Source organism: Passer domesticus, chromosome 1 (genome assembly GCF_036417665.1).
Source record: "Passer domesticus isolate bPasDom1 chromosome 1, bPasDom1.hap1, whole genome shotgun sequence".
NCBI classification, from domain to species: Eukaryota; Metazoa; Chordata; class Aves; order Passeriformes; family Passeridae; genus Passer; species Passer domesticus.
In genome coordinates, this window is record NC_087474.1 from 41,216,005 (window position 1) to 41,236,678 (window position 20,674).

A 20,674-nucleotide genomic window follows, 5' to 3' on the forward strand; every position below is an offset into this window, starting at 1 on the left:
TACCTCCCTGCTCAGATTTGTCTCCTTTATGCGTCAAGAAAAATTAAATTCCAAATTTGCAAGAATTAACATCATATTGCTGCATTACAGAGGACCACAATCACTACAGAGGATGAACAGAATGAGTCCACAAGGGCAGCTGTGGCTTTATATCAGCTAAAGTGGTCACCATTTATTTTTCCTTATCTTGAAATTGATGGGTTTGCTTTTAAAGTTCAAAAGTATTAAAATGGGATCAGACCCTTCAGTGGAAATAAAACAACAAAATCCAAGTCTCTTGGTTTGTTTAGAAAGGCCAGCCTTCTTGCAAAACACTCCTAATTTTAATTGATTTATATGCTAGACAAACAGTTAAAAAGAAAAAGGAGCAGACTCCCAGCCATTTTTCCACCCAGTAAGACCCACTGGGCAAACAAACTCGTATTCATTATTTACCTTGGGGCAGGACCCCGGCTCCTTAACCAGGTTAAGGGCCCCATTGTGTTAATCTTTACATTAGTCCAGCGCAACGTGCCTCATAATTAAACAAAGTAATGTCAATCCCTCTTTAGTACGGGGGCTGGGAGAAATGACACCAACCCCCTCCTCCCCACGCAGGCACTGTGGTATAATCTGCCACCTCCTATAAATGCTGCCATTCGTCTTTTCTTCAGATGCATTGCAGGAGTATTTCCATATAAGCCTTATTATAATAAAAACGACAGTGTGACAAACAGCTTTGCAAATAGGTCTGCTGCTCCAACAAAGCACAGACACAACACTGCTGATTTGCAGCAATACCCCGCAAAATTCAGAAGTGCTACTAGTTGATTTGAAATCCAGTAAATTTAGGTGGTTGCTTTATCTTCTTCATCACGATACCTATTTCCTTGACAAAGCTGAAGAAGTAGAACATGTGCTCAGTGCCTGCAACTGTTCCCCCAATCCTTTCCTTCTCCTCCCCTCCAATTTACATTGATTACAGGTTTCAAAGTCTTAGAGATTCATTTTTAAGTTCTGTTTAAAATGCTGATTTTTACTTGTTTTCTTTTCATCCAGATCAATAATGCTCAGATGATAAATATGTACCATTTACCATTTATACTTTTTCATCTTATTGAATATTCTACAGCAAGCCTAAGAAAAATCAGTTCCTGGATAGCACTCACACTTCCCCTCTCTAGCCTATTCCCTGTTTTATCTCTAACACAATACGTGAGCCTGAGTGTGTTCTGTTAACACAGACACCCGTTATAACATTCAGACGTTAAGTGCAGCAGAAAGGAACTGCATCTTGAAACGTTCGCTGCTCATTAAAAAGTTTGTCTAATTTTATGATGACAGTTCAGCACATACATTATTCTCTGCGAAACAGTGCCCCAGTGTTAAGGCATCACCACATCAGTTTTCTATTCAGTCTTCACCGAGAGATGAGAAGCCACCATTTTCTTTTTGATACATGCAAATTAAATTGTTTGTCTCTACAGAAAGTGTAAACCACGGAGAATTCTGCATTTCAGCGGCGATACTGTCACCTAGCATTAAAAACAAGTATTAATTTGTAAATCAACCTCCTCAATCGCGTTCAAAGGAAGTAATTAAGCATTTAATGTACTAACAAACCAGCACAAATATTAGTTCTGTTTCCAAGGTATCTCACAACCATATAAAATTCCCCTCACGCTGATGATCTGCATCAGAACAGACTCTTCTACACCATTTTCAATAGATGCAGGCTTACCAGAGTCTTGCACAAGCGATACAATTTATACTGTTTCAAATTTAGCAACACGTAAATAGCTGCTCACACATATCTGGGACTATTAGACTTGATTTTACATTCTAGAGCATTAAAAAACAACAGCGTCTTGTCAGTATCCTGCTTACGAAATGCTACAAATTCTTTAATAGTCATGCAGTATTTTCAGCATTTAAAAAAAAAAGCTCAAAATCATTTTTCTAGCAAGAGCGTTTAGGAATGCCTTACCTCATTAAAATAAAGTTTTAAACAATGTCTACATTTAACTTACATAATGCACTGGGTTTGCTGTAATTATCTAGTAATTCCAACTATTCAGTAATACAGGAGACTTAAAGCACAGCTTAGGAACAGGAAGATTTGTATTTTCCAGCAGCCCTGCGAAACTCTGGTGAAGTTAGTTCATTGCACTGACAAGAAAAGAAGCCTCAAAACCAGTCAGGCAAAGTAGTTTAGCAGCTGTATACAGGGCTTTCTTTCGCTCGAGGCTTTAGTAATTTCAATAGGCACAATTTCACAAATCATCTTTCAAACTCTGAACAGCCATGCTGCGATAAGAACCAAAGCTGCCAGAGTCGTGGCTCTCCCAGTAATGCACAAAAATCCCGATATACAGGATGGCGACTGAAAGATACATTCATTAACTTTGTTTTCCTGGTTTTAAAAAGGTCAAGTGGGATGCTGACTGCCAGTCAACCACTTTGTTTCAGGCATTTTTATTAGACAAAAGGCTTACAGTTAGCACTGCATTGTGCCCCACCCAGCTGGCTGAGAATTGTCATCTTCTCACTCCATTAGGCTGTAGGGCTGTATCACAATTTCCTAATTAAGCATTCCCTCCGATACATGTGTCTACCTTATAAACACATTCTGTTCTTTCCCTCCCCTCCAGAATAATCTTTTGGCACGTCAGACACTGAGAAAAAAAAAAAACCAAACCAAACCCATGAATGAAACAATGAAGGAACAGGATAGTACTGACCTTTTCTTGTAATAACGTCTTGCATCTCTCCCTCCCTTGCTGGTTTCTTAAACTAGGAAACCACTTCTTTAAAAATTAATTACCGGAAGGAAAAAACACAACCCGTCTTCAAAGCACCCACTCCTCCCCAAAACCAGGCAAGCCTATATTGGTCAATTTTTAATTCTAAATATATTTCAAGAACGAGGATTTTTCCACGCACACATCCTGTATATCAACCTCACTCTATCTGCATATGAGCTATCAAATGCAATGGGTGAAATAAGATGAAGTAAATAGTGCTCTTTTCTCTCCTTGCACCATGCATACACATTGACGCTACGCAAACGCACAGTATGTGAAAAGAATGTTAAAAACTTTATGCTTGTGAAACCCAGGTTATGAGATTTTCAATAAACACATGAATTTAACCATTCATAAGAACAGTAAAGGACAAGTTTATCACGAAAGAATGTCACATTTACTTAACCCCCATTTATGTGATTTGAGGCAGACATACCTTATCATGAAATACCAAGTACACACTGTGAGAGAATATTGAAGACACTGCTAGAGTACAGAAAACAAGTTCTGTTTTCAAAACAATTTAAAGTAATAGAACATTCTCCCGGGTTTATGTACTCTCTGTTTAACTAAACCCCTCATCTATCTTTTAAAACGCAAGACTCTCTAACAGTGGCCAACAATATTATGTTAATACAAGTCAAAATGGAGCATCTCAGCTTGATGGATTAAAGGGGAAATAGTAAGGTAGGACACAGTTTTCACAAGAAGGCCCAATTCTTCCATTCCTTCTATTTTTAAAACTGATCTTATCAGCACCCATTATTTTTCCTCTCCACAGCATCTTTTAAAAACCGCCCTTACACAGCCAGACAGCCATCATGCCTATATGCAGTAGCAAGAGTTTTCAGAAATATGGACTTCTTTTTAAGGTAAAATGCAGGCATATTGTGAAGAAACCTTACTTCTCGAACTAATATTCCTCAGGATGTATTTGACAGAGCCGTGTGAACCCACAATTACTTAACCTGCGGTGAAATGCGGCCAACTCTTCCCTTCTGAACGCGCATTTAATACGTCGATGTTTCATGCTGGTAAGACAGTTTTAATTGTTTTTACATTAAAAAGACTATTTCCGCATTAAATAAGTTGAATTCGTTACCATACCTTACTTTTCAGTTTTCATTTGCTCCTTGGCTGTTGAGTGGTATTAATGGGAGCCTTGGGTACCTACCTTCCAACATTTTAATGGTTCAAGCAAGGCCATCACATTGTCACAAATTATTTGAAATACATCTCATTCTTTAACACAGGACATGTGCTGATAATGCAAGCACTGGAAAACACAGGTAAATTCTTTCCTAATTACTTTTTTTTTTTTGGTATGAAAAGCAGAGCCTTTCAGATATTACCCATGATGCCCCAGAACCAAAAACATCTGCAATATGCTACGTTCCCCGTTTGTCGCAATCAACCCACCTATTTAAAGCGGGGGGAAGCGACCATTAATCTACTAAAATACACACACACACACAGACACAAACACACACATACACACACAAAATTCATGGAAAAGTCTCTTGTACTTACACGTTGCACTGAGCCGCATGCAGGAAGGTAGCTGTGTCAGTGCCAGCCATGTTGAAGACCTGCAAGACCCAGGTATTTTTTAAGAGGTTATTTGATGGCTTTGTGACTTTCAGCCACAAAATATCCCCTGCTTCCCCAGAGCCACCTACAATTTTGCTAATGACGTTCTAATTTTAAACGTGGTGTGTGAAAGGCAGGGTAAGGAGAAACGTTCTAGGTATTTTAACCTCTTGATGCTACAGCTTTAATGCAAGAATGTTTAAGAAACACCTGAAATGTCCCTTCATGAGTAACTATTTCTTTCCTGCTGAAGCAGAAAGGGGGTCGGGGGTGGGTGGGGAGCAAGCCCTTGAGCCATGCAGTTCACACCTTCAGAGCTCACGACCCTGCTTGGTTAGGACAAAGGTAGGACACACAAGGTGACATTTAAAATCAAGGTCTCCTTCTCAAACACTTTTTTCCCTCTTCTCCCTCCAAGTAGGTCACCCCTCTCAGCTGATTTTGTGTAATTGGTCTAGTTTGTTAAAAAGCAAAAAGAACCCATCCTGCAGCATATGCTACCGGGAGAGCTCGTGCCCTACTGCAGAGGGAGAGGGCTTGCTAGAAGCCATTATTGCTAAAAGGGAGCAGCATCACCCACTATGGCCATTTTAGACTTCTTTCAGGTTGTGGCAACCTGGATTTCTCAACACCACGTCCTCAGAAGCAGCACAGCAAAGGCGTGCTCCCCGCTAATGACTGCACCGAGCTCCAGCCTGGTCACCAAACCACGACTGCACGAGGGCAGCCGAGCTCTCCTCATCCCGAGCACGCAGCGCTCGAGCTTCCCCTTGGCATCCCCCTCCCGGGTGACAGCGACATGTGCCGTGTCGGTGCGGAAGCCTGATTGCTCATTCCCCTCGCGCAGTCCCCAGGAAGAGGTGGGCGCTCTGGAGTGTCCCCTTGCCCGGGCAACAGGCGCCACCGCTGTTCTGGAACCTTCCTGCGCATGCCAGCCCAGTGCCTGCATCCCAAAATCTGCCTGGCAAAAGCGCACTCCTGGAAAGCGGCTGCCCTTCCCGACACACCAGCTTTTTCAAGAAGAGCGCTTTTTCATATACTGTATTTCCCAACGAAAGGTTAAAGTAATTAATTGTGCTTTTGCTTGCCCCTTATGGGGTACATAGTGCCTAGAACGTGATGCCCCCTAAGTTTGGAGGAATTTTAACTAAAAAACCCCACAAAACCCAACTGAGACCAGAAGCACACAGCCCGACAGCAGAGGTACAGCAGCACCCTCTTCCCCGCAGCTGCTCCCAGGGACGCGTGTCCTGCCAGCCCCGACTGCGCCGCGCCCGCAGCGGGCTCCGCATCGCCCCGCACCGCCCCGCAGCTGCCCGGGCAGGGCCGCGCACGGCTCCTCCGCGCAGCGCAGCGCTGCGGGAAGGGCAGCGCGCCGAGGCGAGCGCCGCACCCCAGCATCCTCACCGGCCGGCGGGCCCCGGCATCGGGGTTTTGTTAATGCCACTCCCCATCTTAAGGAGTTCTAGAAACTTTCCGGGAAGCGCCCGGGGCCAGCCAGGACGGCGCCCCCGGGCTGCCGTAGTGCAGGTGCCCGGCCCCGGCCGAGCATCCGCCCGCAGCGGCACCGCGACCCCGGGGCGGGCGGGACGAGACGCTCCGCTCCGCATCCCGGCCGGCCGCACCGCTGCGGGTCCGCGGGGCTGCACCGCGCCCCCCACGAAGTCCGCACCCCCGCCCACGCCCCCCGGCCCCCCGAGCCCCGCAACAGGTTCGCCCCGGGAGAGCCCCGGGGCCGCCGCCCCCGGCACCTTCCCACGGCGGCGGCGGCAGCGGCGCCGCTCCCCCGCCCCCCACGGGGAGGGGAGGGGAGGGGATGGGATGGGATGGGATGGGGGGGCCGGAGCCCCGCGCCCGCCGCCCGCGCACTCACCCCGCAGCAGCCCCGGCTCGGCACGGCTCGCCCACCTGCCGGGGCCCGGCCCGGCGCGGCGCGGCGGCGGCTCGCAGCCTCCCGTACTGCAGGAGGCAGGCAGGGGCGGGGGCGGCGGGGCCGTATATACCAGGCACCCCCGCCCCCGTTCGCGGGGAGGGGGGGCCGGCCGGTGCCGGGGGGGCGGTGCGGCGAGCGCGCGCGCGCGGCGGCGATCAGGTGACGGGGCAGCCCCCGGCACTGCGGAGCCGGGCGGGACCCGCCGGGCGGCGGCCGCGGGGGGCGGCGGGGGGAGCACCGCGACACGCCGTGCCACGCCGTGCCACGCCGCGGGCGGGACGCGCCGCGCTCTGGAATGCCGCGGGAAAGGAGCGGGGGCGGATCGGGAGCGGCTCCGTTCCGGAGCGCCGCGTCCCCGACGCCCCTTCCCCACCCCCGTCCATCCCGGCCGGCCGGGGACCCCGCGCAGCTTCGGCCGGTCCGCACCGTCGGAGGTGCCGCTCCCGGGGGGCCCTGCCCTGCCCTGCCCTGGCCCCCCCGGGGTCGGTACCGATCGCTGCGTAGCGCCGCCGCAGTGAGTGCCCGGTGGCGAAGGTTCCGCGGCTCGGGCGAGCGGGGGGAACGGGAGCCGGCGTGGCCAGGCCGTGCCCAGGCGGGCAGAGCGGTGTGCGGGGGGGACGGCGGGAGGAGCCGCCCCTGTCCCCGCACCCCGCGCTCTGCTGGCGTGGGGACAGCGCCTGCGGTCCACGCCTATGGTGGGATGAGTTTCATTAAGCACGCTGACCCCGGGGTTTTCTATTGGAAAAGCGGGGTCGGGAGGGCTGCACGTTCTCACTGAAAGGGACTGTCAGCTCGCGGTGAGGGTGAGCTGACAGCTCGCTTTTACAGCGTGGTGCTGGTGAACCTGCGCTTCTGAAGATGAGTGTTTGGTGCAGCCTTCTGCGGGGAACACCCGCCCTGCCAGGGTCCTTGTCTCCTGCCTGCTGCCCACGCCGAGAGCTGGAGAAGCAGCAGGCTTGGCTGGCACCTGACCCCCGCTGCTCCCCTCCGCTGAAATCTGGTGCCTGAGGACACCGAGTTACTTAATCCAGGCTCCTGACCCCTCTTCTGGGCAGCGGGGCTGCTGCTCTTCAGTGTGGCATCTCGCTACCCCCACCCCTCCGGAGAATACACCCGCACATTTCACCTTGCTGTGTCTGTGCCTGCATCCCGATTTTGTGTCAAACGTGACTTTGGGACAAGCGAGAGCTGGGACGAACTTCTGGGAGCACCCACCTGCATCAGCAGGGCACCGCAGCACATACCAGGGCTCAGCAAGCAGCGGGCTGAGCGACACGTTCACAACCCTCCTCTGCTTCCAGGGGAGATTTAGTATGTAAAGCAGGAAAAAACCCCATGACTCCCAAACTGCACTTCCCCCTCCAAAAAAACCCCAATCACCAAACCCACCCAGACACTCTGTTTGCCAGACCAGGCAGTAGATGCCCCTACCCTGCTGACATCTTATCATAGGGGGTTTTTTGGGTCCACTGATGCTGGGGGGCAGGGGACAAGTCCAGAGTGAAGCCCCAGCTCTGCATTTGCCTGTTCCATTCCCAGTGTTCCAGACCTGCAGCCGCCCCTCTTCCCTGGTTCCTCTTGCCTGTCTGCACCACACAGCAGGGCTGGTGGGCAGCCCCCCACCCTGGGCAGGCACACCCCAGCCCCTCTGCTGCCATTTCCACGTCTCTGCAATTGCTGATAGCTGTAGAGCTTTATGTGCTCCCCATCTTTGCAGGGTTTGATTGTCATGTGGCTCCTCCCTGCAAATGGCACGTTTTTAGGTGGTTCTCCTGGAGGGAAATGCGCTGGTGCCGAGCTGCCACTCCTGTGTAGGATCATATCCTCCTTGGGATCAGGGCCCTTTTAGTGTCATGAAATATGTCTAAACTGATGTGTATTCTTCAGATCAAATCCTTAGATCAAAATGTGTCCATTTCCATGGATGTTTTAAATTTTTGTGGAAATATATTTCTAATGTTTATATTTTATTAATTTCATTGCTGCAGCCTTTACTCATTGGTGTAGTCTCTGACACAGGGGAAGCAGAGGTGTATGCTGGCTTGCATCTTTTTTCCCTGATGGAATAGGTACCCTTCACATTAGTACATTAGCATCTTTTTCTCCCAGAAAACTCTTGAAGCTTTAACCTTGCAGTTTCCTGCTATGTAATCAAAAAGCTGTGTTTTTCCTGCTAGAAATTTCTCATAGGAACTTGTCTCTCTGACATGATCCACTTACTGTTTTTTCCTTGTCAAGTGCAGGCTTGTTTTTCAATAAAAATAAAAGCAGAGAGCTAATTCTGAAATCCTTAGTCAGACAAAGCTTGCACTGAAATCAAGGGGAGTCTTGTCTTGGTGTAAAGATTGCAGGTTGAGGATCAAAATCATTATAATAAAACATTGTCGCGGGAGCAGCATCTCCCACTTCAAAAATAAACATCTTTGCTCCAGTTAGCTATTTATGTAGCTGCAGGAGACTATTGATTTAGGAAAGCTTTCTGGTGCACAGATGCTCTAAACCCTTAGCACTACTAAGAAGCAGCAAAGCTCGGGAGGAGCAGGTTGCAAAAGAAGTATACTGCAAAACTCTGCTTTGTTCTGCTCCTAGCAGTACTCAGGTTAAACCTCTGGCTCACCTTCACCTGAAACACCCCTTTGACACATCTTTGCCTCATCCCTTGCTCAGGTGTTCCCAGCCAGGCTGCACAGCCAGTAGAATTAAGCATTTGCCCATGGTGGGGACATGGGGCTTTGGAGCCTGGCAAAGGCGCTGAAGAACAAGGGCTCTGTCCCTGCTTGAGTATGATACACCTGTAGCTTCTCCCTCCTTGCCTAAGAGACTCTTTCAAGAGGGACTACAGGAGTTTTGGTAATTGTTCCAAAATAAGAACCAATCTACTAATCCATGACTAGCACAGACCAAGAGGCGGGGCGGGCAGAGAGAGAGGGGGAGAACATGCACAAGCAGCCTGAGTCAAAGAGAGAATTTGTCATCATATTTGTATAAATGTCCTAAATTTCCGTAGTAATGTAATCATCCCATTATACTTACGGTAGAAGAATACTTTCAGAGTCACTTTTGAATACATTAGGTTACATTACACAAAACAGAAAATTGAAAGTCTTTAAACAGTGCTATGAAGTGTTTCCAAAGAGTCTGCCTCTAATGCCAACGAATAGCAAAGCTGCAAATAGCAGAAGGACTTGATTACTTTTGAGTCTTGCAACTTACAGTATATAAAATTGCTTTTAAGGTACATTTCTAGGAATTAGGCTGGTGACTTAAGTGGGGAAAGAGTTGGGCTGAAAACCTGCTAAAATTATTTTTGTGGAAGAAGATGGAGTCTTTCTCACTGCTTCTGCCATAGAATTTTCCTCACCAGGTGTGTAAAGAATTAAGTGCTTTTTGAGTAATGGCCACCAAGAACCAGCCTGTTTGGCCCCACCCCAGTAGACATTGCTACTCTAACAAGAAGTAGATAAACTTGAGTCCACAAGCAAATTTTTTTCTCAAGGGAAGGCAAGAATGGTATTTCCGCACTAATGCAAACAGATGTTAACATAAAAGAAGCTGAAACAACAAATCACTCAGAGAAAATCTAAGTTGCTCAGCCTTTAATCTGTTTAACATAAATAACTTCCATAACTACAGTGAATAGGGCAGTTGATCAGAAGTCCTGGTATGGAGGCTTGGAAGTCATGGTATGAAATCTATTCATCTTACATCCCACGTCTCAAAAAATGGCAATATCCGTGTCTGATGTTCTGAGAAATGCCAATACCACGTAACTCCATTTAGTGGCCTGTTTACGTAGATCCCAGCTCTCTGCTGGAGTGAAAATAGTGTTTTGGCATAGTTGGAGGACACAAAAGTAAGTTGCATGCACTGGATCTGTACGTCATCATTTAACATCCTTTTAGGGGCAGGCAGTTCAGCCATCAGGCAACCTTCATGACATGTTCAGAGCTGCCTTCTGATTACCCAGACACTTCTAGCTCCTCTCCAAAAAGCAGCAGGTGAACACTGATTTATTTGCAGTATGTGAGAACAGGGTGGGTGCTGTATTAGCCCTGTCAGAAGCTGGCAAACCCCATTTACCCATTATAATCCTGTGGGCTCTTCTCTCTGAGCAGCAGAGCTTGACTTGAAAAGCCTTACAAAGACAAAGGGTGAGCTTGTGGTTGTGTTGGGGGCACACTTTGTAGATCTGGTTTTATTCTTGCCCTGAGCTGTGGGTACCATTGCCTTGCTCTCCTGTCAGCTGCCAGCCCTTTTCCCTGCAATAGAGAGATAATATTGCCTTGCTCTGCCATGTCTATTTAGGACCTAGACACCAGTGACCACAAAATAATCATACACAAAATGGGGCCCTGAACTTAGCTGAGAGATCAAGGCACAGCAAAAATGATTTGCCCATCTAGAACCCACATGAGGCCACACACTTGCAGTAATAGAAGTGCTAAAAGCAGCAGGCTGCAGCTCAGACCTTCAGAGGCTTGCCAGTTTCCCATGGGGCTTGGGGAAGAGACAGCCCTCTGCTTCCCTCCCTCTACTCCAGGAAGGACTTTTTTGGACCCTTCTGCAGCACATGTGGGTCTGGAAACCCTCTAAGGGACAGGACTTAGGAAACCCTGGGGGAGATTCCCACATATGGCTACAAAGCTGCAGAGTGGCCCGGGGGGCATCCCTTGTCGTGTCCTTAGTCCTCTATCAGGAATGATGGAGCTGGGCCATAGCAGAAGGCCTAAAAAAATAATTTATTACTGAAGGATGTCTGAGTTGAATTGACTGAATCTGGCGGGAGGGGTCAATGCTCATCATTTTCAACGGGCCTGCCAATTCATATAACAGCAGAAAATGACCAGGGAGGGATCACGATTGCCACCATCACCTTGCAACCTTTCAACCTTGTAAAACTTTGGTTTAACACATAGACTGCTTCTTGTGCTTTCCCATATAGTTTTCCCATAGTTTCACATACAATGTTTGTAAGAAAGAGTCCTTTGTTTGCCACCTGCCCTCCAAAATGCAAATCCTCCACTTAAGATGAGAGCAGTGGGCAGCCTGCAGACTACAGGTGACATAAACCGGAGTTCAGGAGCTCATGATGTCATAAAATGGAACACAAGCTGCAATGTTTGCATTTAAATTGAGCTCTCTGAACAAATGCTTTGGAATTGTTCAGAAACAAGGGGTTCCAGTAAAAATGTGACTAATGCCATTAGTCATCAGAAGTGGACCTTCCGCATTGCCACAGCCACCAGTGGCAGAGGTCCCGTTACCTTCAGCAGGAGTAGGTTATTTTTCTAGGAGATTTACTGCCCTTACCTAGCATGTCAAAACTGTCATGGTCCACAGTATGTGAAATGTAATGCTTAACAGCAGAAGAAAAGGCTGTTTTGGAATACGAGGAAACTGATGTGAAAGGGGCAATAAAAGAGTGCATTAAATGATGATGCCTCTTTTGAAAGGAAATTCACAGGCATGTGGGGCCATTACCTTTCATATCCCAGCAATCAGGAAATTAACCTTTAACCCTTCTCTGTTGACCTACTCTCCTTTCTCTTTTTCTGCCATTCATTCTTTTTTCCTAATGACTGGAGAAGATAGATACAGTCTATGATTTATGCTTCCGAAGGCTACAATCTGCCTCCTTCCTGTACCTTCCCAAGCACTTCAATGTCTGTGTTCACTCAACTCTAGAAACAGTCAAAGCTTCACTCAGATTTACTTCTATGTCATACTTACCAACACCTGAATTGTTTATGCTTCATTTATTCCAAACCCTGTGTTACCTAATTACCCCTGACCTAGGAATAAATCTTACTCCCATCTTTGCTGTCACCTGGAGGCAGGCAAAGCACTGGAGGTGTTGGGAGCCCTCTGCTTCAAGGAGAGGTTGGACCCTTTGGACTTGCACAGGGTGATGCTGCACAGGGAGAACATAGAAATACACCACGACCCTGTTACAAAACCAAAATCAGGAGTAGGAGTCGCCTCTAACAGCTCATCCCGAGGGAGAGGAATGACAGAATGAATGACTGTTTCACCCTCTGATCACAGGGAGACCTGGCAGATACAGCATCAGATAATAGATTTCAGAAAAAGTGTGACAACATCGCTTTTAAGAACAGAAACGGTGACTATAAAGCCAACAAACAATGGTTACAGCACTTCAGGGCTGTGGTGACTGCATACAAAATCTCTGAAATGCTGTGAGTGAGCAATATTAGCTTTATCAGGAAAAGAGCTAGGAGAGTGAGACATGGCCTCTTGTCATGGAAAATAGAAATTCTATCTGAGTAAGTTCGTTCAGAGCAGCCTTTGCTTGCAGAGCAACTGAAAGTCCTGAGTCATCACACTGAATTGTAAGCTGCTGGCTGCAAATCCAGCTCTGAATTCCCACCTATGTTCATTGCATGTATTGGAAAACAAGTTTTGCTGACATAGCTGCACTTCACTGCGTGCCAAAATGTGAGTATTTCCTATGTTTTTGTTCTCCTTGGAGGTTTCCCCTCCCTGCCTTGGGTCCTGCCTCTTACCGAGAGTTAAGTCTGGCATAACTAGTCCTGAGACCATTGTGCTCAGACATGTGGTGACTTGGCTACACATCTGGTTTTTCAACTTTTTTACCTGAAGAAAACAAAGGTCCTTCCATTTAAACCTTGCTAAGGTCACACTGGTACTGTTCAGCATCTCTTGATTCACTCTGAAGTTGTGTGCCGATTTAGCCTTGAGGGATGGCTTTTCCTCCAGAACCATCTAAGTGCTTGCCCAGAGGAATGATGACTGTGTGGGCACCGCTGCAGTTCCTGATGGCTGGCCCAGCTTTGCAGGGCAGATATATTGGGAAGAGGTGATTTTTTCAGGTTACTGGATAGCATGATGGAGGTAGGAGTCTGCTTCCCCCGCCAGAGTTGCACCATCACTGCTTGTCCCCTGCTCCTGTGCAGACCCTGCCAGCTCACCAGGCACCATTCAGCTTATTTCCTCTGGGCCCTGCCAGAGGATTTGCTGCTATTTGCAGAGAGCTGCTCTGAAGCTCCTGGGAGGTGTAGTTTTAGCGGGTGTGTTTGCAGCCACGCCAGGGACTGTCTCCTCCCCTGGCGGTGGCAGCCCCAGCACACTTTGCTTGTTGGTGGGTGCTCCCATCCCTGCAGGAACTGCAGCAGTGGCACATATTGTGGGACAAAGGGGTGCCTCCTGCACTGTCTGGGACCAGGAGTGCTCGAGGGACAGCGTGTCAAGAAGCTGGTAATAGAAATAAATGAAGGCGAACCCCCCTCCTATTGTCCACAGAGGCTATTTTTGGTGCAACTATTTTAAGGGTTGTTCTCCTGGCACTCCACATCCTGACATTTCAGCACATTTGCCTCACCTGCATTACTGGGTTTTCAGCTACAGATCATCCCTATCGAGCCACTGCAGTGATTTTTTTATGCCCTATCTGTGTTGTACACACAGTGTCATCAGCACCTTATATTTGTAAAACAATAACTCCAGGAATAAAAGGGGCGTATCCACTCTCCCCATGCACCCAGCACTTACAACCCTCAGCATCATTTTAATATTAAATGTACTATGCCTTAGTTGAGCAAAACCACACTTTGTGCAGGAGCTGTATAATAAAATAAAAACATGCTCCAAAGTGACCCACATGGCAGGGGTAATTTAGTATGCTGCTCTTTGTGCTTTGTGTCTTACTTTTGCTGTTTACAGATTTTTTTTCTCATCTGTTTGCACAGGGAATAGATGCTGACGTTGTCCTTTTCATGAATAAATCTCCTTTTAGCATGTTGGCCAGCACAATAAAAAAATTATCAAACAAATTAGAGCCTGAACCTGCAACCTTTTCTGATGAAAAGAAAACCTGTTTGTGGGCCAGCTCCCTGGCTTACAAGGGACTTTTTCTGGAGGAAGAGCTGCTCACGTGAGCTACATGTACAAGGTCTCAGAATTTTTGTGCTGCAGAGCTTGACTGTCAGCCAAAGCTGGAGGCGGTTCAGCAAAGGGAATGAAGGTGGTTGTCAGAGACGAGTCTCAATTTCCTCTTCCTCTGCCACCTGCTGCGTTGGAAGGACCAAAGGTTGCTGTAATTTATACCACGGCTTAAAGTCTTGGTGGAATGGTTTGACTCCAAAGCAAGAATTATGTCTGTGGTAGCTTTTGCAGCAGCAGACATTTTTAATGGTGCCTCCAAAATGACATGGATTGCAAAGTAGATTGATGGGAAGAAGTCCCCACAAAGGCTGTTAAATGTGAAGGCAGCAGCTGAGCCTCAGGTACCCTCTGAGCTGTCGGTGTCTGGCAGCTGAATGTCTAAAGGAGAGGCACTTCCCTACATTGCTCTTCTGCCTTTAGCCATGGGGACCTTGACCTCTTGTGTCTGTCCTTGTGTTCAGAGCCAACACCAGCAGTTCCCAGCTCCAAATTAGAGTGTTTTCATTTGGCTAGATCCCAGAAAGCAAAGGACATGGCATATATTGCCCCAAGCGCCATACATTAAGCTTCCCTCTTCCCTCCTGCCTTCAGTGGGAGATAACTTGTACCCATCCTTGTGCAGGTCTTGAGGGACCAGCACAATGCAAATGCTTATGACCTGCATCCTCACCAGCTCAGCTGGAAGTGGATGCCCTGGCAGTTTGCCTGGCTCAGAAATGCCACCCAGCTTCAGCCAGGGGATTTTGTAGATCAGGAGGTTGTACAGGACAACATCTGAGAAACAGCAGAGCTCTGCAGCTGAGGTCATCCCCAGCACATGTCAGCTGCCCTGGCAGTGCAAGGGTCCCCAGGTGAGCTCGCAGGATGAGTAAAGCATCTCTTCCTGTGCTAGAGAGATGCCTTCTCGTGGGTTTTACCCCAGAGAGCATCCATGGGGTGTCTGCTGCCTTGGGCCCCCCACTCCGGCACACCTTTTGCCAGGCTCCTCCTCTGCATGATGAGGAACAGCTTCAGCTTTCTCAGCCTGTCAAAAAAGAAAAAATGTGTTCCCAGAGATGATTCCCAGTTTACAGGATTGTGGACACTGACTGCCCAAAGGTGGAAACAGGATAGGAAGTGTGTGTACAAAGAACTATTTTTATCAATGGATGAATTGTAGTAGGTGCAATAATAAAAAATTAAAACCTGGTATGACTAACCCAGGCTCTCAGCAACCCTGGCTCCCACTGTGCTGAAAATAGTATCAGGCTAAGTCTTTTATGAGCTGAAGTCTACCAGGTAAGCAAAACTCTGCTTGGTATCTTCCCTTGGCTCCAGCAAGAATAGTCAATAAGGCCTTTGTGTTGCGCCTGGCAAGGAAACGACAAAAATAACTGCATCTTCAGCCAAGAAAAGCCCTGCAAGGGTAAAAATGATAGGATTTCAACTAAGCAGCAGAAATGCACTTTGGTATGAATAACTCTCTATAGGCTAATATGCCAATGCATGCAGGCAATGTGGTTCTGCCAGCTAGTGTTGGTTGAGTGTATCCAACAGCAGCCAGCAACCATTGGACACCAATGTTGACACATGGTGGTGGTTAGGAGAGTTTTAAAGGGTAACCAAGAAAATGCCAGCAAAATCCTATGAAACAATGCTAATTTTACAGAACCAGATATGCAAGATGGATTCTTTAGTAGGAAAAAAAAAAAAAGAAATAAAATCCAGAAGGCAATAATTCAATCAGTGACAGCTGACTGGACATATGTCAGAAGGGAAGGCTAATTGACGAGACATTTCTGCAAATACCAAGATGCAAACGAAACCAATACTCTCCTGCCTTGTTCAGTGCTTCCAAAGGTCTTCAGGCACAGAAGTCCAGGACCAGAGTCATCAGAGCCTCCCTGTATAAGAAATAAACAGGCCCCCAGATCTGGCCACTGCCACCCAGAAAAATCTTTCTCCTCTGAAGGGGCATCAGGGCCCCTAAGAGCATGAAGGAGGGTAGTCATGGTGGTTGTGTCCAAGGCCAGAAGGCTACTCTCATTTCTTCTTGCTTCCTCTGCCCCTCGGTGTAGCACAGTTAATCTCTGTATGAAGCACAGGATGTTCATGTTTGCCTGAAGCACATATTTCAGAAGAACTTTAATAATTCATTGAAATAATTAAGGGTGAGGAAATCCATAACTTTCTGTGGCAGTTTGCTCCCACTGCCCATCAACCCTAGTGCTAAAAATGTGTGCCATATTTCCAATTAAACAGGTCTGATCTCACCATCCAGTCTTTGATATTTGCTGTCCTTTTCCTCCATGAGGTTAAAGGAGGTCCTATGTGCGCAATATTTTTCCTCTCTTAGAGTGGAAAAAGCTGCTGTCTCTCAAATCATTCCTCAGTCATCTTTCTGATGAGCTAGACAGATTGAACTCCCAGCCTTCCACCAGAGAATCACTCCCTGGTTGTCCAGTTGGTTTGGAGCTCTCTTCTTTGCTTTCTCTTTCCAAAGACTTCTGGTAACATGGATGTCAGAAATACACTCAGTGTTCCCAGTTTAGTTTCGTCAGTGCTGCATACAGATGTGATTTTTTTTTAATAGATAGCTGTTTTATCCTTGGCTTTGGGGTCCCTGGATTCTCTGAAGGACCCATCCCAGGCTGCACACATTTTTTCTAGAAGCATCGAGCATTTGCACCTCACCTTGCACTGCTTGTCCCCACAGCCACCACTTGTTTTTCAGGATACAGATCCCTCCTCCTATTCTGGAGCGGGCTCACCCGTTCTTTGCTGAGTCCCATTCAGTCAGGCGTCCGGGCACTTGCTTAATCTTGGCCCTTTATTTTTTAGTGTCTGTTACATTGTGAGAGCAAAGGGATTCTAGGGGCGTAGATTAACAGGTTTTATTGATTCCCTTTCTCATACATACAGGACTAACCAGCAAATATGAAGTGCAGGAGTAGCCAGAGAGAAACAGAGCACAGAGAGCATTGCACCATGTCCACGTCGCCCAGGGAAGGATCTCTTTGAACAAACAAGGTTTCCCGGAAATCTAGAGGGACTTTGCAAGACTTGTCGAATCAGAGACAGTTTAGGTCTTTGGGTCTCTGGGGAAAAAAATGGGAGTGTGGTTTGGGATCAGAGCTGGGAAGCTCTTTTCAAGAAAAGAGGAATAGTTTGCTTTGTGGATAACCACAAGAGATAATGAGGGAACAAGTTTTGAGAAATTTTGTGCTGAAAGTTTTTTGAATTTCGGCAATTTATACCAAGACATTTCTTCCAACATGCAGGAGACAATTTGTGTGAATATATTTGTGGTTACATGATCACTGAAGGCTGTACATGAAGCAAAATCTTTGCCAATGTTGTTAGACATAATGGCATTAGGGAGAATCCCAAGCAGGGATAATTACTCAGTGTTTAGAAGGCCTGGTTATGCAAGCAGCTAAAAAAGCAGTGAATGTGAATACCTCCAAGGAAGGACTTTTTTTAATGATGATTTTGTTTGTATCACCATCAGGCATTTGTTTGCTTGCAAAGGTGGGGTGTGTGTGCTGTTTATTTCCCTCAACTGATGTACAAAAGGGATAAATAAAGCTTGGCGAGCTGAAGTGAGGAAAGATGGGCAAGTCAATAAATCACAAAGTCATTAAGAGCAGGGAGCAGGTTTTTTATTGCATTGTGAAATGCACAGGAAGCACACAGGCATGAGTCCAGTCACATGCATATTAAGAGATGAGCCATTGCATTTTGAAGATTAATATTTAGTGAGCAGGCATCACAAAAGAAGACTTTATAGGAGTCAAAATTAGAGGCTGTGAAGAGGTAATTTCTTGCTGTGACCACAGAATTCACAGTGGAGCTGGTTTCCACATTCAGTGCAGTTTTTTGTCTCATTCATTGTTGGGCCATGGTGGTGTGGAGCTGTGGAGGAGCAGGACAGCACTGTAGGGCAGCCTTGGTCACTTTTCTTGCTTTGGCTGAGTGAGACAAGGTGATGGAGAAGAAGGAAAGAAGAGTCTTCATCCCCACCTCCAAAAAAAAGAGTCCTTCACTCCCCGGCACCCATACCAGATGCATTAAAGTAGGGTGGGTAATTAAGAAACAGTCTTCTCCCTTCCTCCCCAGCCCCCCTGCCAAGGACTACAGGCACAGCAGAGCAGAGGGGGAAGGCCAGTGGGAAGTGGAGGTGCCCATCCTCTGAGTGCTTAGCAGATATGTGGGTTACCATGCCTGCTCGAGGTGCAGCAGCAATGCAGCCTGCAGAGCAGCTGGACGCTCAAAAGGAGCTGCTGGTGTGCAGCTTGTTAGAAGGGAACTAGAAGCAACAGCCAAGAGGGTAAAATGCTTGCAGGTTCTCTCAAAAGGCACCTTACTACCTGGTTACAGTAAAGGTATTTCCAGTTATGAGGAAATGTTTTAAAAGGAAATGAAAACAGGCAGAAGGCAAGCAGCTGGATAGACTGTCAGAGTTGTCCTTAAGAAGCATAGGTTGTGTCCACACCAGGGAAAGCAGAAAAGCAAACAGGTGGAAACCCATAGTAAAAGCAGCCAAAATGGATTTTTGTGGAATAATTTCATTGTTGGGCATAAACCCAACAACAAAACCATTTTCAGCTACATCAGGCAGAGGCTACTTGCCAGCCAGCACATAGGGCCTGGAGAGGCCTGGCGGGTAATAGGAGCACTTAAAGATGACAGGACCCTAAGAGCAAAGGCAGACAAGATCTCTGTGTTGGTGTTTGCTGGAGAGGAGCCTCAGGAGACTTCCCATGCCACAGCTTTTTCCAGCTGTAGATGAGCAAGAAGCAGCCTCAGATTGAACTGTCAGAAGAGGAGGTTTTAGAAGAAGTTGATGAAATGAATAGCAACAAATCACTGGGTCCAGCTGGGGTTCAGCCTGGGCTCCCGAGGAGACTCAATTACGAGACTGCCAAACTACTGACTACAGTGTGTAACCCCTGCCTTCCATCAGTCATGTGCCAGGAAATGGAAGTGGTAAATGGGATACTTTCCTTAAAAAAAAAAAAAAAAAAAAGGAGCTTTAGGAAACCACAGTCTTGTCTGTCTGCCTTCCCTTCCAAGAAAATTGTCAGGCAGTGTGATGAAAAAAAGACCAGAGAGACAGGTTGAATTGATACCAAAGATCTGTTACAGCCCTCGAGAAGAACTGGTAGGTCTGTGGATGAGGATGACTCTCTGGCCACAGTTTATTTGGCTTCCCCAAAAGGTGATGACAGGTCTGTCACCCAGGTGTCTGCTTATTGTTTAGGAAAGCACACAGATGAGTCTCTGTGGTGGTAGTGCTGATGATATGCACTGAGTTTTGCTCTCACCCTTGTGTGTGAGCTGGACCGAGCTCTGCAGGGGCTGAGGAAGAGGAGAGTCACCTGCGCTGTGGCTCATGCCCCACTTGGACAAACCTCACTAGGTCTTGGAGCTCCTACTGGGGATGTGGAGTCAGTAAATATCATCATTATCATCATCATCTTCATCACTAACAGAGTGCCTTAGCTTAACACAAACCCCACAGTGCTATGTGATATACAGAGGCAATAATAATGAAAAAAATGGGTTCTTACTCATAAATATTGTAGCTACAATACATACAGTGGGTGCTTAGAAACAGTATCCAAGACTGGATTTGATTCTTCTTTGAGGGATGGCTTCATGTCTCGGCTGTTCCAGAGCACACCACCAGGGATAATGTTTGGGTCAAAAAACCCTTTCAAGCCCACAGCCTTCCCTGCAGCACTGCTGCCTGACCACCCTTTTTCTTGTACAGTGCATTTTTCCTATCTTGTTCTTGTATTTATTGGGTTGGGTTCTGCTGCTGGAGAAAAGACCCTGGGTTTTCCAAGCTGGCTAATCTCAACCTGCAGCCTGCTCGTAAACATATTTAGTTTGATCTTTTCTGCAAGTAAAACAAATATCTAAGCTATTCAAAGAAATCTGAGGAACTCCCATTTTTGAGCTTACATCCTGGTTCCTGTGCCATTATTGGGGTGTACTGGAAAGGAAACCTGGAATGGTTCTTTTTTGGGATTTGTTTGGTCCTGTTTTGCTAATTAGACCATTGCTCGAGGTTATAAAATCAGCTGATAAACGTGTTTGTGGGGGTTAAAAGATTAAATCAAACAAGGAAGCTGCTGGATGTCCATTTAAAAAGAAATTTCTAGTTTTGCCTTCGAACAGTAGTGGTATGTAATGTGACAATTAAAATGGAGGATGAGTAAATCTGTTGCTTTGAACAATTCAATCAGTTATTTCCATAGGAGCATGTCAGGGAATCAAGGACATTTGATTTCCCTTCATTGTTATGCATAGCTGAATATATTTAGGTCATTATATCTGAATAAACAAAATAACATTCTTAAAAACAACAACAAAAAGAAGAATTGTGATAGAAGCAGCAGGTTAAGCGTGGAAAATCAGATTTAACAATTTTCAGAGTCCTTTTTTCCCATTGATGAAC

The 20,674-nt window shown here is 46.8% G+C and overlaps 1 protein-coding gene and 1 long non-coding RNA gene across 2 annotated transcripts in view; one reads left to right on the forward strand and one right to left on the reverse strand.

Annotated features, from left to right (window-relative positions):
* Positions 1 to 6,415, reverse strand: part of LOC135297771 (uncharacterized) — a 64,232-nt gene extending 57,817 nt beyond the window's left edge. Inside the window, exons 1-2 of the mRNA XM_064415688.1 lie at positions 6,247 to 6,415; positions 4,314 to 4,372 (exon numbers count right to left, since the gene is read on the reverse strand). Coding sequence (XP_064271758.1) covers positions 4,314 to 4,332 — 19 coding nt within the window. The 5' untranslated portion in view covers positions 4,333 to 4,372; positions 6,247 to 6,415. The remainder of the gene's footprint in view (positions 1 to 4,313; positions 4,373 to 6,246) is intronic.
* A 10-nt stretch (positions 6,416 to 6,425) lies between these two features.
* On the forward strand, positions 6,426 to 8,873 carry LOC135297790 (uncharacterized). The gene is made up of 2 exons (XR_010359733.1): positions 6,426 to 6,465; positions 7,135 to 8,873. It is a non-coding gene; the product is annotated as an uncharacterized LOC135297790 (long non-coding RNA).
* Positions 8,874 to 20,674: the final 11,801 nt, after the last annotated feature.